Raw genomic sequence first — 14,590 nt, 5'->3', positions numbered from 1 at the left:
TAGTTTCTCATAGCGGCCACGTGGTGTCAGTATTGCACTTGGAGATACCAGCGCCATTTGCTGTCGTATTGACGTCAACCTATTTTCATGTTGGAATGTCGAGTAGTTTAAACCTATGTCTGTGGAAGACTGTTTCCTATTCATAGGATTAGTTTGTTTTAACCCTTATCTCTCTTATCAACCCACCCTTACATTGACGTGTTATCCCTGCCATGATAAAGGTGGAGAGGATTTCATGTAATCCATAGACACCAGTGAAGAACACAAATCATTGACAAAAGGTTCAGCACACTTTCTAGTGGGTCTAGATGACCCCACACCCAATGTCAAAGTGCCTAGGATAGCACAAGGGTTACACTCAATCCACTCAGACTGCATTTTCTGTCAAGGTTTAACAGCCTGTTTTTATTCTTGACCAGTCATTTATTTTCTTCACCAGATCTCATCAAAAATGATCTTTAGGCAAGTAAGATGTTCAGTTAAACAAAATAATCACTGAAACTGTAAACTGTTAAATTTGAGGTTCTTTTTAATGTGCTCTTGGAGATGCAATGGCTGCCCTTTTTGCCCTGCTGGATCAGTATTACCCTGAAATGACCTGGAAAGCATTGTGACCTGATCAGAACAGTGATTGTTAATGCAAATGTGTGGAAAATTCTCTTTAAACCCAAACCTACGGGGGATAATCTAACAAAAAATACCAGTTGGATTAAAATAATCTTCTGAAAACCATCCCATCGCCTGCAGAGGGCGCTGTTCCCCCACATTCTGAGGTGTATTGACACTTGGATGTGAAACAGTTTGCTTTTCTGATCTCCAGTCACAAGGCCTTGCTGCTCATGTTGTAACCTCAGGGGAGATAGAGGTGATAAGTTGAATTACTCCACTGATAACCATTATCTTCTCAATCTCTTACACTCAAGCATTTTTTTTGGTTTCCATGCTCTGAAGAACATGCCCAGAGGTCTGACAGGGATTCAGGCCCAGGTTCAAAATATCTGTCATGAGATAACTGGATGCAATTATGGAACGGTTTAATTCAAAGCAAGGTTAAGAAAAATGGCTGTTCAACATTTAATATTATATAAGGAAAAACCGTGGGGATATCTGTCAGTGTAACATAAAGACTGCTTTAAAAAACACTCCTCAATTTGGAGAAAGAGTGAAGGACTCGACGGATGCCTCTTAGACCGCCGTGCCTCTCTCCAAGTTCTGCTTGATCTCTGCCGTGTATTTGCCGTAGAAACGCTCAGCCTTCTTGTTGAATTTGGCGTTCCTCTCATTGATATAGTCGATGTCTGCGTCGTCGTTGTAGGCTCGGCGCCGGCTGTACTTGGCACGCTTTTCAATCCTGAGGAAGCAGATTATTAAAGGTTCTGTTAAGCAGTCTGTGCTCCCTCTGTGGCATTTCCAATGTTAACCAGAATTTAGGACTGTGTATTTAAATTTGGAAGTACAAAAAATGCCCCCCAAAATAAGAAAAACCTCAAACACACACAAAAAACCCCAACTGTCAGTTTGAGAGCTCCCAAGCTCATGATTTAGTATTTTCAAAGCATTTTTTAGGTGCGTCACACTGGCAGCTGAACCTTGTCTAATGCCCAACAGTTGCATCTACGACACAAGCCTGGGGCGCTCTCTGCTAATAAACAGTTCATGGAAAAACTAAAAGACTGAAGTACAAGACGTTAGAGGATTTTAATATTTCCATCTAAAATGTGGAAATTCCAGCTATTTTCAGAGCTCCTCTGTGAATGTGACCGTGGCAATCCTAACAGCTACAGCCGTACAGGTCACCAGCGTTTAGAGGAAGAGCGCTCAAAAAGAGTTTATGAATGGATACAAAAAAGCACATGTTCTATGATTAACCCTCTGCTTGTTGGCTCTGATTAGTGCTTGATAGTTATAGAGGCCAGACTCAAATTAAGCAAAAAGGTCAAAAACGTTGGAAGACATTTTGGCTCTTATCTGTGGTGAATGTGACTTACTGTTTCTCAACATCCTCCACCATGCGGTCAATGCCGTCCTTTGTGGGAACATGGGTGCCGTGGATCAGGCTATTTGACGTGGGGTAGAAGTCTTCACCGCTGTGGAGCGCCGGCAAAAGAATTAGAAATACATCATTAAGAATAATCAGCGTTAAAAACAAAGTAGATTTTCTCTTCCATCGTCGTGACTGGAACCATCCAAATGGGAAAAGTGGGGCTTCGGGGCAAATCTGGTGCATCTTTTGAGCTTATGTATGCAGCAGCTTGTTTTTAAGGGTGAAAAACGTTTAGGCATGAACCTTAGCATGAATTCCTTCAACAATAATCAAATCAAACTCATTTCTGGAGTTCTGGCTCAAAGCAAAACCGAGAGGCTGCGTTGGTGAACATCATACGTTTTTGGGAAGACGAGGAGGTTCAACTTCCAATCACTTTAGTTGATTTTTCTGTCTATAGTTTGTTCTGAGCGGTTGCAGCGTATTTTAAGGACACCAGTTTCCAGTTCAGCTCACCTGTCTTCCCTCAGCTTCTCATAACTTTCCAAGTCTGGTCTGATCTGCCTTGTGAGCCTCTGGTACTGTCGGAACTGGGCCTCGGCGTAACCTTTTGTCCGTTGTGAGGGTTTTTCAGACATGGAGAGAGGAAGAAAAGAAGGTATAATTAGTGGAACAAACAGGAAGCAGGCACGAGGCTTCGGGAGGACCGGAGGCAACTCGCCAGCTCCTGTCCTCTCCTCAAGCCCCTGCAGGGATTGATCTCTCCCAGAGTTCCAGCCATTTAGTCGGGTTTCTTGATAGATTTAGTGAAAACAGCTTTAAATGATGGGCACTTGCCCCCTCCCCAGCTTGGTTTTGAACAGAAGCTGTTCTTCTGCAAATCTTAACAGTTTAAAGCAACCGTTGAAAACATCTCGGTGAAGCTGCAATGCTGAAGATCATCAATTAAGATCAAAGATTTTAAAAAACAACAGGTTTTTTTATTTGGCTTAAAAAAAGGCAATTATAATTAAAAGACTACTGGGAATGCTTTGAACGTAGGTCAAAAGCCAATTGGAATGTGACTTCAATGGTTCACTCTAGAAACACTACTACTTGTAGGATCAATTCAGAAGTTCATTTCATCAGCATGTTTACTTCTGATCTTTGTCAGTTTCTCTCTTTACTTTACTTTAACTGCAAAATAGCTGTTTAAACTCTCAAAATTCAAATCTTCCAAGAAAAATCAGTCCAACACATTAAAATAACACTGTTAGCGATCAAAGATTTATGTAAATTTGAAACCGATTGACAATGCTCTACAGCCAATCAGGATGTGCTGGAAATAAAGAAGAGCATGCAAAAAAAAAAAAACTGCAAAAGTGGAACTGTGATATAAAGAGGAAACACTGCAGATCCAATTCTGAGAAAGCAGTAAAGCTTTAGTTCCAAAACAGAGCTCACATTGACATTTATTAGTTTAGAGAGATTCTGTTAGCTGCTTGGCTTTTTTCCACCGCCACAAGATTGAAAGATTTTATCAGAACATAAATAAATAATAATCGTTCAGATTTATTCTCTGGGGGCATCTCGCATTGGAGAAGTACACCAACAGGCCACTAATTAATCTTTAAATGATGCTGCAATTATCTCACTAATATCCCACAAAACAAGTATGAGCAAATTATTGGCGTCAGTCTTTCCTACAAATACCAACCTGCAAATCCCGTGTCTGGGTTTTTCTTCTTCTTCTTCCTTTCCCACCGCTCTGCATCATCAGCGGTGATTTCTAGCAGCTTCACTCTGTTGTAGTCCTCTCCACGGGCAGCACATTCCTACAAAAGCACACTTTGTTTAAATACTGCAATTAATACTTAAGCTAAGAATGTAAATATTCTGAATCTATAGGTATATACTGTTAGACTGTTTAATTTATACATCGTTTGAAAGATTAAGATTTTTTTCTTTCATGAAGCCGAATGTCATCTTAGCTTCTATTGAACACTGAATCTGTCACATAATTGAGTATAATTCAACATTTCACAATCAATGTCTGCGATTTGACTTTAAAGGAAATAAACAGAAAGACACAAACATCAAAGGTTCTTTTTTAATTAGTATAGAGCAGAGGATTGTACTCCAGCTTCTTTTTTTAGAGCTTTAAAATCCCACCCTATTCCATCTTTTGATTTATTTTTTAAAGTATTTCCTGTGGTTTGTTTATTATGATTATGCAGTTTTTAGCCAGAATTTAAAAAAAAACACACAAAAAACTGTCATTTTCTAGGACATAGTTTCAGCAAAATGGCTGGAGTTAATTAGAAATTTGCCGCTGAGTCGTAGGTGGATCTGTTGTCACGATTCAAGCCCGCCTCTGCTTCCCAAAATCCTTCGGTCAACTCTCTCCTGCTAGCTTACAGCCTCTCACACCCTCCAACCTAACATAACAAGTGCAACAAAAATGGCGAGCACTATCAGCGCCATACAGCCTTAGTTTTGAGCCAGATCCCAGGCGGCACGAGGAGAACGCAGATGTGCATGGATCTAGTTGTCTACAAGAATGGAGCACAGTGGGAGCTTGAGGCCCAAAAATGCAGCTTCTATGTCACACTTACAAGCTTTACCAACTGCGTTTTCCCGTCAGCTCCTGATTCACAACAATTTGAAATTTGAATAAAGAAATATTTTTAGGCTTATCTATATATTATATTCCCCTCCATCATGAGAAAAAAACCACAGGAAAATGTTAAAAACACCATTTTCATTGGAATGGGCGTTTAAATCACAACCCCAATTTACCTTAACAGAATGTTGTGTTTCGGAAAATATTGGTGTGAGTACATAAACACACACAAACCTTTTTCTTTTCATTTTCAGCAAGCTCCCATTCCAGTCGGGCTTTTTTCGCCTCCCAGTTGGAGGGCAGTTTCAGTCTCTTATCCTCCTCCACAACCTCCTGGTGGTTCTGTTTCCGTGCTTCGTTCTGTAGATTAATTAAACAAACCCATAAAAGTAAAATATGTAAGTCATCATATATAAATTGGATTTAAATTATATAAATAATATAATATAATTGGATCAGTTGAAATTACAGAATTCATTAAGAAATCCGCTTATGTATGACTACGTGGTTAGGTATTTTAACATAATCATAGCAAAGGTCAAATATTTTGGACTGAACAGACAGACCCGTTTAAAATGCAGCTCTCGAAATTTACGAAGCCTCGCCTCCCGTTTTTGCGAGACTAAAGAATCCGTCTGTTGTTCGTCACCTGCAGCTGCGTGAGTTTCCTACAAACGAAAAGGGAAACAGAATGGTGCAATTTAATGTCAGCGAGCTCAGTTAAAAAACCGTCAAGAACAACAAAGACCAAATACAGAATTTACCATGCTAGTGACTAGCTAATGGCTAGGCTAACTAGCTAATGGTTAGCTTGAAAAAACAACACGGTAAACAACAAGAGTTAAGAGATTTATCGTTTTACTTGACAAGGAAATATTAAATAGGAATAAATGTGATTCCCAGAAATGTATAGCCGAAATGTATAGATTAAAAAACAACAAAAAACTAACCACTTCAGGTGACGCCATTGCTCTTCTTCAAAGGAAGCAGAAGAGCGGAAGTTTGGCACGAGGACAGGATATTACGTAAAAGGTTTTTTTTTTCTGAAAGGCTGAATAAAACACATTTAAACAATTTTAAACAAACATGAAACATACAAGCTAAAATAATAAAAAAAAATTATAAATATCATTAAAAGAAATCACAATAACAACTGTAACAGTAGAACTCTATTGTACTAATATTACAACACTGCTTTTTTGGAAAATGTTCAACTCTTTAGCATTTATTAAATTTGACCTTTTATTTAAAATCATTGACATTTTTATTTTTTATTTTATCAGAACTTTACTGACAACCTTTTTCATGAAAGTCACAAAATGAGGGCGTTTTTAAATAAACATTTAAAATGAAATACAACAGATCATGATTAGACCTAACATAAATGTTTTAATTAGTATTATATTTGAGCATTCCTGTTTAAATCTGCTGCTGTTTTTTTTTAATTTTTTTTATTTACCCTCCAGTTATCTTTTGAATGAGTTTGTCTTGTCTGTGCTTTCCTTGATTGTATTGATTGGTTGTGTTCCAACCTACTTACTACTTAATTTTTCTTTAATAAGTTTAAATACATGCCTGCACATCACAGTGAGTTTTCTCTTAGCCCACATATTCGTTTTTCATGCTGCCATGTCTCATCATTTTTATATCACTGTTGTTTAATCTCAGTTCCAGATCATTTAAATTTCCCTGCTCTGCAGTGTTTTGTTTCCAAATAAATTGTCATCAGTCTCCCTGTTGCAGCCTGTTCGTCTAGTATCAGGGTCTTCCATGTTTGACACTTTTGACAGTTGTGAACAGTTCCTCACGTCAGAGCTAAAAAAAAAAGAAAGAAGAGACACAAACAATCATCTTTCAAGAGGTTTAAATCAGTAGAACTCGTTTTTACTATCATGGTGGATTAATAGAAGTCAAGCTGGGTACTACTAATTAGCTGTTTATAGAAATAAACAAACCACTAAACATTTCTCTTTTACTTACTTTTACCTCTTACCTTTGATCGATTTGAAAAATTCACATCACACATCTACCCTCTTTAACAACTTACATGGTTCAAGGAACTTTTGTTGATATTTCTCAGACTTTAGTTTTTGCACATCTGACTTAACTTATTACACGTGAAGAACAATGCCAGGCTTGTTGTATTGGTCTCAGTTGTTTGCATGTCAGCCCTTTTCATCATGGCACCATGGCAAAAGCAATTGCCAGGAATACTGTGTTTAACAGGGAAGCTTTAAGTGTGTAGTTTTAAACCAGACCATCCTTCTTCCCTTTGAAGTTTAGAATCATTGAAAAACCCGGCTTCGAAATCTGGCATGACACACACAGAAAGCAATTATGAATATGACTTGGGGTTATGAAGTGAGATGCATGAAAGGTCAAGCATAAAGTCATCAGCTTGCCACACAGAGAGTCTGTTTAGACTCTCCAAAACTCAATTGTTACGGAGGTTGTTTTTTTATTTTTTTTTTGCTGCAAAGGAACAGAGTCTTGCATGTATTACTAATTCATTTTACTTGTATTCACAAGCGCATGCATCAATCAAGGCCTTGGAACTCGGGACCTTCAAATATGATTTTATGATCTGATCAGAAGACGAATGTAAACACTTTCAAAAGCCATCTGAGCATGTTTGACTTGCCAAAATGGATGGGCTCCCTGTTTGATTGCATTATACTAATAGAGCTCCTTTGGAGGATGTAATTAAGTGGAGTTTATAGTCTTAGATTAAAGCATCCTCTAGATCACAGGCAATGTTAATGGAGTGATGCATTTTCACTTGAAACCAGATGGGAGCACATCACAGCACAGCAAAACACCGCTGGGTGCAGTAATGGGCACGGCTGGACTGTGCAAAAAGGAAAACATCTTCACGAGAAATACCTCTCAAATCAGAGGGAGGTCCATCAGGCGCTGTTTAGCACTTTGACATTTCCAAACATTAAAACAGAAGTTTGGAATAAAACATCTCAGTGAATTATTTTCCCGTCAGAAGGGGCAAACACTTTTATGTTTTATTTTTGTTTTTTCAAACGTTAGCTTTTTTTTATTTTGGACATTTGTTCTTTCATGACTGTTCCTGCACATTGTTCTTTATTTACTGAGGAAAAAGTAACTTTCTTGATAAAACTTTGTGAACATTTAAAAGATTTTTTGTAAATCCATTAATGTACGAAAGACAATTAGAGAGTAAGCTCAGAATTCTGACTTTTTTTTTCATCGCAGTATTTTGACTTTAGTTTTAGAATTCTGACTTCTGTCTCATAATTTTAATTTTTTTCTCAGCATTCTGACTTAAATCTCAGAACTACAGAGGCCTGTGAGCTACTTATCTTTAGCAGCGCTGTGGAGTCATACGTGCCAGAGTGAAAGTAACAAAAATGTTCTCTTTAAGTTTCTTTTTGCATGCTGGATGTTTACCAGAGGAGGCCACTGTGTTAACAGAAGAACAGGAGGTGAGTAAAAAGAGATTTATTTATTTGGAATTTGTCAATAAAAAAGCTTGCATTTTGTAACGGGGTGCTTTCTGTGTGGAGATTTATAGTTGGTTAATCTAAATTGGTGTGAATTGTGATTGTGTGTGTTGTTTGTTTCTGTCCCAGAGCTGCATCGTCCTCCAAAGCAATGACATCACTGTCAATCTACACAAGAGAAAAACAAATCAATAAAAAAAAAGTATATGAGTTTTATTTGATATCACTGTAAAAATATAAGAAAAAAACAATCTTCCTGTCTTAAAATTAACTCTGGGCATCTGGACTTCCATCTTCCTTCTTCAAGAGAGATTTGAAGTCCAGATGCCAAGACTCAATTTCAAGATATCACCTGGATAAACGAGACGTTTAACCAAATGTGCAAACCTTTGACAGTAATAAATGTTACCTATTTACAGGCTCATAAACATTTGATACCTGGGAGAAATTAGGAGCATCCAAATAGACTATGAAAGTGTGTTCCTAGAAAATCCTGGCCTACATTATGTCGATTACCTGATTTATTTTGGAGAACTACCTTTATGACGTTACATTGAAACTGTCCCTTACTCTCAAAATTACACCTGTCAAAAAATAAAAACGCATTCTTTGTAAACATTGTAGCAGTGATAGACGAGTCATTTGCTTCACTAATGTGTTTTTTTTTTATGTACTCAAAATAATTAACACTTTGCTGTTTTCTCTGTCTTTCCTCTCAGAGGAAGAGATGACGGTTGCCTTGGATACGCAACGTTACTCCAACGTGTCATGAAACTTCCACACCCTGAGTCTCATTTACACTCACGCAAATGTAAAGAAAGAGCATCTGTGTGGTCTGCTAATAAATGTTATGAAAATGGATAATTATTCAATGTGGCACCGTCCTATGCTGCATATTCACCAATAAGAGGCTAATAATATCTAACGAATGAGGTGATAAGAAGCCTGAGAGCAAAATATTGATATAAAGTCTAAATAAAGATTGTTCGCCGTTATTTATATAGTCACGCATAGTTAGAAAACACGACAACCTTCGTTCAGTCATTCATCTTCTAAACCCATTTTGTCCCTTTCTGGGTCATGGGGCTGCTGGAGCCTATCCTGGCCACTCGTGGGGGAAGGCAGGGGACACCCTGGACAGGACGCCAGTCCGTAGCAGGGCTGAAAATCACACACCCATACACACTCAGAGACACACCTATGGACGATTTAGAGAAGCCAAATAACATGTATTAACCTATTAACCTATGTATCATCTCATTTCCGGAGATTTACATCTTTTTACATTTACATTGACATCTTCTGGATGAAATGATCGGGTAGTTGAATGTAAACAAACAGGCTGCATGCAAACAAAACTACACAGAATGTGTGTAGAAATGCACAACAACTGTCAGTCACAGATGTTCACCCACCCGTACATTTTTAAAAGACGTTTTAGGTCTGGTAACAGTTACAAAATGCTAGCTCTGTAGGACTTTTATTGACAAATTCCCCAAAAATAAATGCTTTTCTTCTGTTAACACACTGGCCTCTTCTGGTTAACAACAGCGCAAAAAGAAACTTAAAGAGAACATTTTTGTTACTTCCACTGCTGCATGTATGACTCCACAGTGCTACTAAAGATAACTGAAGGCAGTAGCTCACAGGCCTCCATAGTTCGTATTTCTGAGATTGAAGTCAGAATTCGGAGAAAAAAGTCAGAATTTTTTTTGTCCTTCTTCTTCTCCATGGCCCTGATCCTCTTCTGTATTTTAATGTAATCTTTAATTCATTAAAATATTACAGCGATGAATAACTTTAATTTACAAGCAATAGTTTTATACTTTTCAAATTGTTTTAAAATGGTAAATGGCGTATACTTATATAGCACTTTTCTACCTACAAGGCCCAAAGCTGAAGTCACAGACCCATTCACCCAGTCAAACACACATTCACACACACATTCACACACTGGTGGCGGCTCCACTGCCAAACACTGGCGCCAACCTCCCACTAGAGGCAAGGTGTTTTTGCCTCTGGTGGGAGGCAATGCCAATGGTTTTATGACTTTTATGTGAAATGTTTAAGTGATCTTCTGTGTTATTTCAGGTTTACATCTGGAACTAATAGCAGAATTAACTATTACAAAACTAGGAACAAACTAAATTCATATTTTCATGATCCAAACAACCATGGTTCAAAAAGCATTTAAAAAAAAAAGCAGACTTCTCACTTCCTCATTAGATCAACAAAAAGTAGTAAGTAAAACACTTAGTCAGGGCAATTTTATTTATTTTTGTCCCATAAATAAAAATTAGTTACAACTGAATTGTTTAAGATTACAGATAAAATATGTCTAAAATTACAGTTCATGGTTTGGTACATGTTCAGATTATGTCAAAACTAGATAAAAATAAGAACATTTTGTTTATTTCTCTATTTGTTTGCATTTTGTTTGTGGGGCAAAGCATTAAGAACAAGCTCCTGGTGTGGCTACAAACTGTAGTTTTTCATCAATCCAATTTTATAGTTAACGTAATCAATTAAATTCCAGTAGTTCGTTTATAGTATTCATTTATTAGTTCATTTATAATAAAATAAGTTTTAGTTCAATACAAATAGGAATAAATTATTTTGGCTTATGCATGGCTTTGGCAGTTAGTCAGTTTTCTATCTTTTTTTAATCTGTCTTTTTTTATTATGATTAATGAACAGCTATTGTTTAGAGGAAATGGCCAGATTTTAAATGGAATTCCAGACTGAATGACTGGCAGTATCTCTGCAAAGTTGCCATCCTCATTTAAAACGCTCTGACATGTAGCAATGTGTGACAGGCATCTCACATGTGCGGAGGCCACCCAAAAACGCTGAACAGTCGCTCTTTAATATTCACTTTTCCAGTCGGGCAAATCAGGCCTGAAACAGAGAAACTTTATATCTGCAAATAAATTGCACGTTTGGGGCACATTTATAAAAATCTGGAGCAGACCTCGTGGCTTCACATTACTCAGAGGAGAGTGGAGTTTGCTCCATCTCATGAACGAAATATTATACGTCTTTCATACACAGACAGGAGTTTGATTGGTGCTGTTATCTTGCTTTTACCAGCAGTTCCTGTAGATAGCACACGTAGGGGAGGCTCTCTTGCTGGGCAGGCAGCTGCTTGACATCTGGAACTTAATATAAACATCATGGCCAATAAAATCATTCCATTTCCTTAATTACTATTCCTGTCATTTCCGCACTAAATGAAAAGTTATTAATTCAGGGCCAACACAAACATGCTTCTCCAACACGAGGAGCTGCTCCTGAAGCTTCGCCTCCCTGACTCCAGGCCGCTGTCACTGGAGCCGAACCGCAGGCTCCCGTCTCCCTCCGCCAGCGTGTGCGACTGCTGCAGACACGACTGGAAAACAAGACGGCGACTTGCGTTCCATTTCCTCCAAGTTTCCCAACTGTTGCTATCATAATCTATTTCATCACCCCCCCCCCCCCCCCCCCTTCCCCAACTGCAACAACTTCTGATACTTTTCTTTGTTTTCGACACAGATGTTGTAGCCATACCACGACTTCCTTCTCATGTATCCTCTTCCAGTCTCCTCTCAGCACCGCTGTTAGACCCAAGTTGAATATAGTTGGAAAGTTCAGTCATAAAAGCAGATTCTAGGAGGGAAGTCTTCCAGGTCAAATGTCATCGTGCGTTACGGTTTCCTATTATCTGCCATCATTAGTGGTCAAAGGCTATCATTGATTTGAGAACTGCTGGTATTATACACATAGTATATCTACAGGGCATGGACAGCAGTGACATGATGGTAACCCTCACACTTAATGCATCTCTGTATCAACACAAACGACACTTTTCAAGTCTTCTTAAAAACCCCTAAACGACCAATTACCATTTCCCCCTTTGGGCAGAATTTTGTTAATATCACATTATCCAGGAGGATTTTTCAGTCGCTCCGATTCCAAATGAACCTTTTTCACGTGGATCTGGTGACACACAAAAGCTCACCCAAAAAATGATGCATGCATGCACTCAGATACCACCGGTTTTGAAGTCAATGCTTTTGCTCCACCGCACACAATTAAAGCTCCAATTAAAGTCCATTATGGGTTTTCCTCTCGCAGCAACCGCAGGGAGAACTGCTCCACGGCTTGCAGCTTGTGGGCGCGCAGATGTCTCTTGTGTTGTCATCCAAAGGAACTCAGACTCATCCGCAAACTTTATGATCATAATTATTGATCAAAATTGAATAAAGTACAACAGCAACTCAGAGTACTGCCATACCATTAAAAGTTTAGGGGACTGTCAGAGGAAAATAGTTTCGTTTTTGAATGTCTAGCATGGACTTGAACCCCTTTCATTTAACACAAGAGGGAGCCATTTTCCTGACGTGCCACTGAAAACTGAGCAGCGGTTGTGCAAAGAGGCCCCTGTCATGCATGTTCTGAATGAATCTACTTTCCCACTGCAACAATCACCAGCAGATTTGAGTTCTCACCCCAGATAAAAGCAATATATTTGCTGTTTATTCACCACCGTACCCACAAACAAGTTCAACACAAGTGTCTTCCCTTAAGCAGAACCCAAAGTGTCATGGGTTTCCGCCTCTGAGTTCCCATCCTCTCACCCAGTGACCTTAATGAGAGAGTAAAGCTCTCATTTGGCCAAACAATACGCTGCTGTATGTGGTGGCGATAAGAGGTGGCCACCCAACAGCCTCTGGACATGCAGCTGTGCAAGCGAACAGTCTCTTCCTATTTGTTCCCGGCATGACACGCAAATCCAGTTGCGAGATAAAATAACTTCACACGGAGTCACACACATACACGTGTTAAGATGCATGAGGCCTCGCAAACGGACACACACAACTGAAGTCTAGCCCAATTCCCAGCTGAATTTGCTCTGTGAGAGCTAACAATCTATTTGAACTGGGGTGGTTTCTTTCATCTCCGTTTCAAGGCCCAGATGATCTAATTTCAAATCTGACGATGAACGAATAAGTGCCAAATGACTAAAAAGAGTGTCAACAACAAGATTACTGTGAGCTGTTGAGTGATGAATGTGGGTCTTTGTGGACAATATGACTTATTCTCTGAACTATTTAGGGAAGAAAAAGGTCTTTTATTTTTGTAAACAAACTTTTTCTTTGTAGCAGAAAGCTGTCATAACCTGGTCACACTTAAGAGACTATTCTGGATTTTTTAGTAATGTCATTTTATTTCAGCTACTTGGCTTGATGTTAAAAACAATGCAATCAGAATAATTACGAAGCACATATTTGACATTTTCATTGATGCACAATTAAAAATTCTAGTCTTTTACTATTCATCTCTTGTGAACAGGCTTCTCTGGGTTGAAAGCTCTGATGTTGTCTCTTGAATAGGGGCCATAGCTAAAGTGTGCATCATTGTTGTTTGCACACCCTTGCATCTTTCCTTCCTCCTCATTAAAGCGTCTTTGAATTTCTTCTTTTTTTGACCATTCTGTTGCTCTGGATTGCTGCATCACAACCGTCTCTTTCTCAAGTTTGCTCATTAGCATTTCCAAAGGGTTAGCAACCATACACCTTCTCCAAAGCTGTGCAGGGTGTAAGCTGAGTCACCTGTCTCATACATTGCACTTTTGGAAATCCGACTTCTTTGCATTCATTTTTTTTTTAATAATTAAGTTACAATCACACCTCTCTAGGTGTGTAATGTGGCCCGATTCCCACAGCCTGTTTCTGGTTTAGTAGACTGTGGGTGTCTCCACAATCTTTTCTTGTTTTACTTCAATCCTTATTCCTTTAGTCAGCAGGCTGTTTTTTTCTTCCTCCACATGAGAGTTCATCTCTGTCCTGTTTCATTCAGATACTGTTTTTTGGTGCTCAACTTGAAGTGAAAACATCTCCAAAACATAAAGATATGTAAATATGTCTTCATCCAGCAGCCTCCACCTTCCCTGTGGCCAGAGGTGTTTACACTGCGGTACTAAATGACTGCCATGACAGGCTTGTAGATGGTTAAACATTAGTTAGTTCCTCAGGATCTAGTTGTAAATGTTTTCAATGTCATCTATGTTGCTATGTTGTCATCTAAACAACACAATTGCCAACACCTTTGAGACCATTTCATCATATTTCCTGGGGCTGAATGGTAAATTGCGTATACTTGTCTAGTGCTTTTCTACCTTTCTTGAAGGCCCAAAGCAATTTAAAGTCACAGTCCCATTCACCCATTCACACACTCTCACACACTGATGGCAGTTCTGCTACTGAACACTATTGTCAACCTATAACCACCAGAGGCAAGGTGGAGTTCATTGTCTTGCCCAAGGACACTTCAACACATGGAAGGTGGGAATCAAACTCGCAGTCTTCCAATCAGAGGTCGACTGCCCAACTGCTTGACGAATAAAAACGATGGTCTTATTGTTGGTTCTAAAGCCATTTGTGAAGGGAAGTCTGGATTTTACATCAATGTTTAAAACACTACTATGTTCCGCTTTTGAGCTTCATTGTTACCAGAATATCTACTTTCTTGCTCTGGTAGGTCTTTTTTTTT

General features: G+C 38.7%; 1 protein-coding gene across 1 annotated transcript; it reads right to left on the bottom strand.

Moving 5' to 3' along the window:
• Positions 1-508: 508 nt before the first annotated feature.
• On the bottom strand, positions 509-5,639 carry syf2 (SYF2 pre-mRNA splicing factor). The gene is made up of 7 exons (XM_004082390.4): positions 5,537-5,639; positions 5,153-5,254; positions 4,821-4,946; positions 3,681-3,798; positions 2,501-2,591; positions 1,989-2,087; positions 509-1,351 (listed from the first exon to the last, which is right to left on the bottom strand). The coding sequence occupies exons 1-7, from the start codon at positions 5,552-5,554 to the stop codon at positions 1,186-1,188; spliced, it is 720 nt and encodes a 239-aa protein (XP_004082438.1). The 5' UTR covers positions 5,555-5,639; the 3' UTR covers positions 509-1,185.
• Positions 5,640-14,590: the final 8,951 nt, after the last annotated feature.

Source organism: Oryzias latipes, chromosome 22 (genome assembly GCF_002234675.1).
Source record: "Oryzias latipes chromosome 22, ASM223467v1".
Classification (NCBI taxonomy): Eukaryota; Metazoa; Chordata; class Actinopteri; order Beloniformes; family Adrianichthyidae; genus Oryzias; species Oryzias latipes.
Note: the sequence above shows the minus strand (reverse complement) of the source record. Positions and strands in the feature narration are given on the sequence as shown.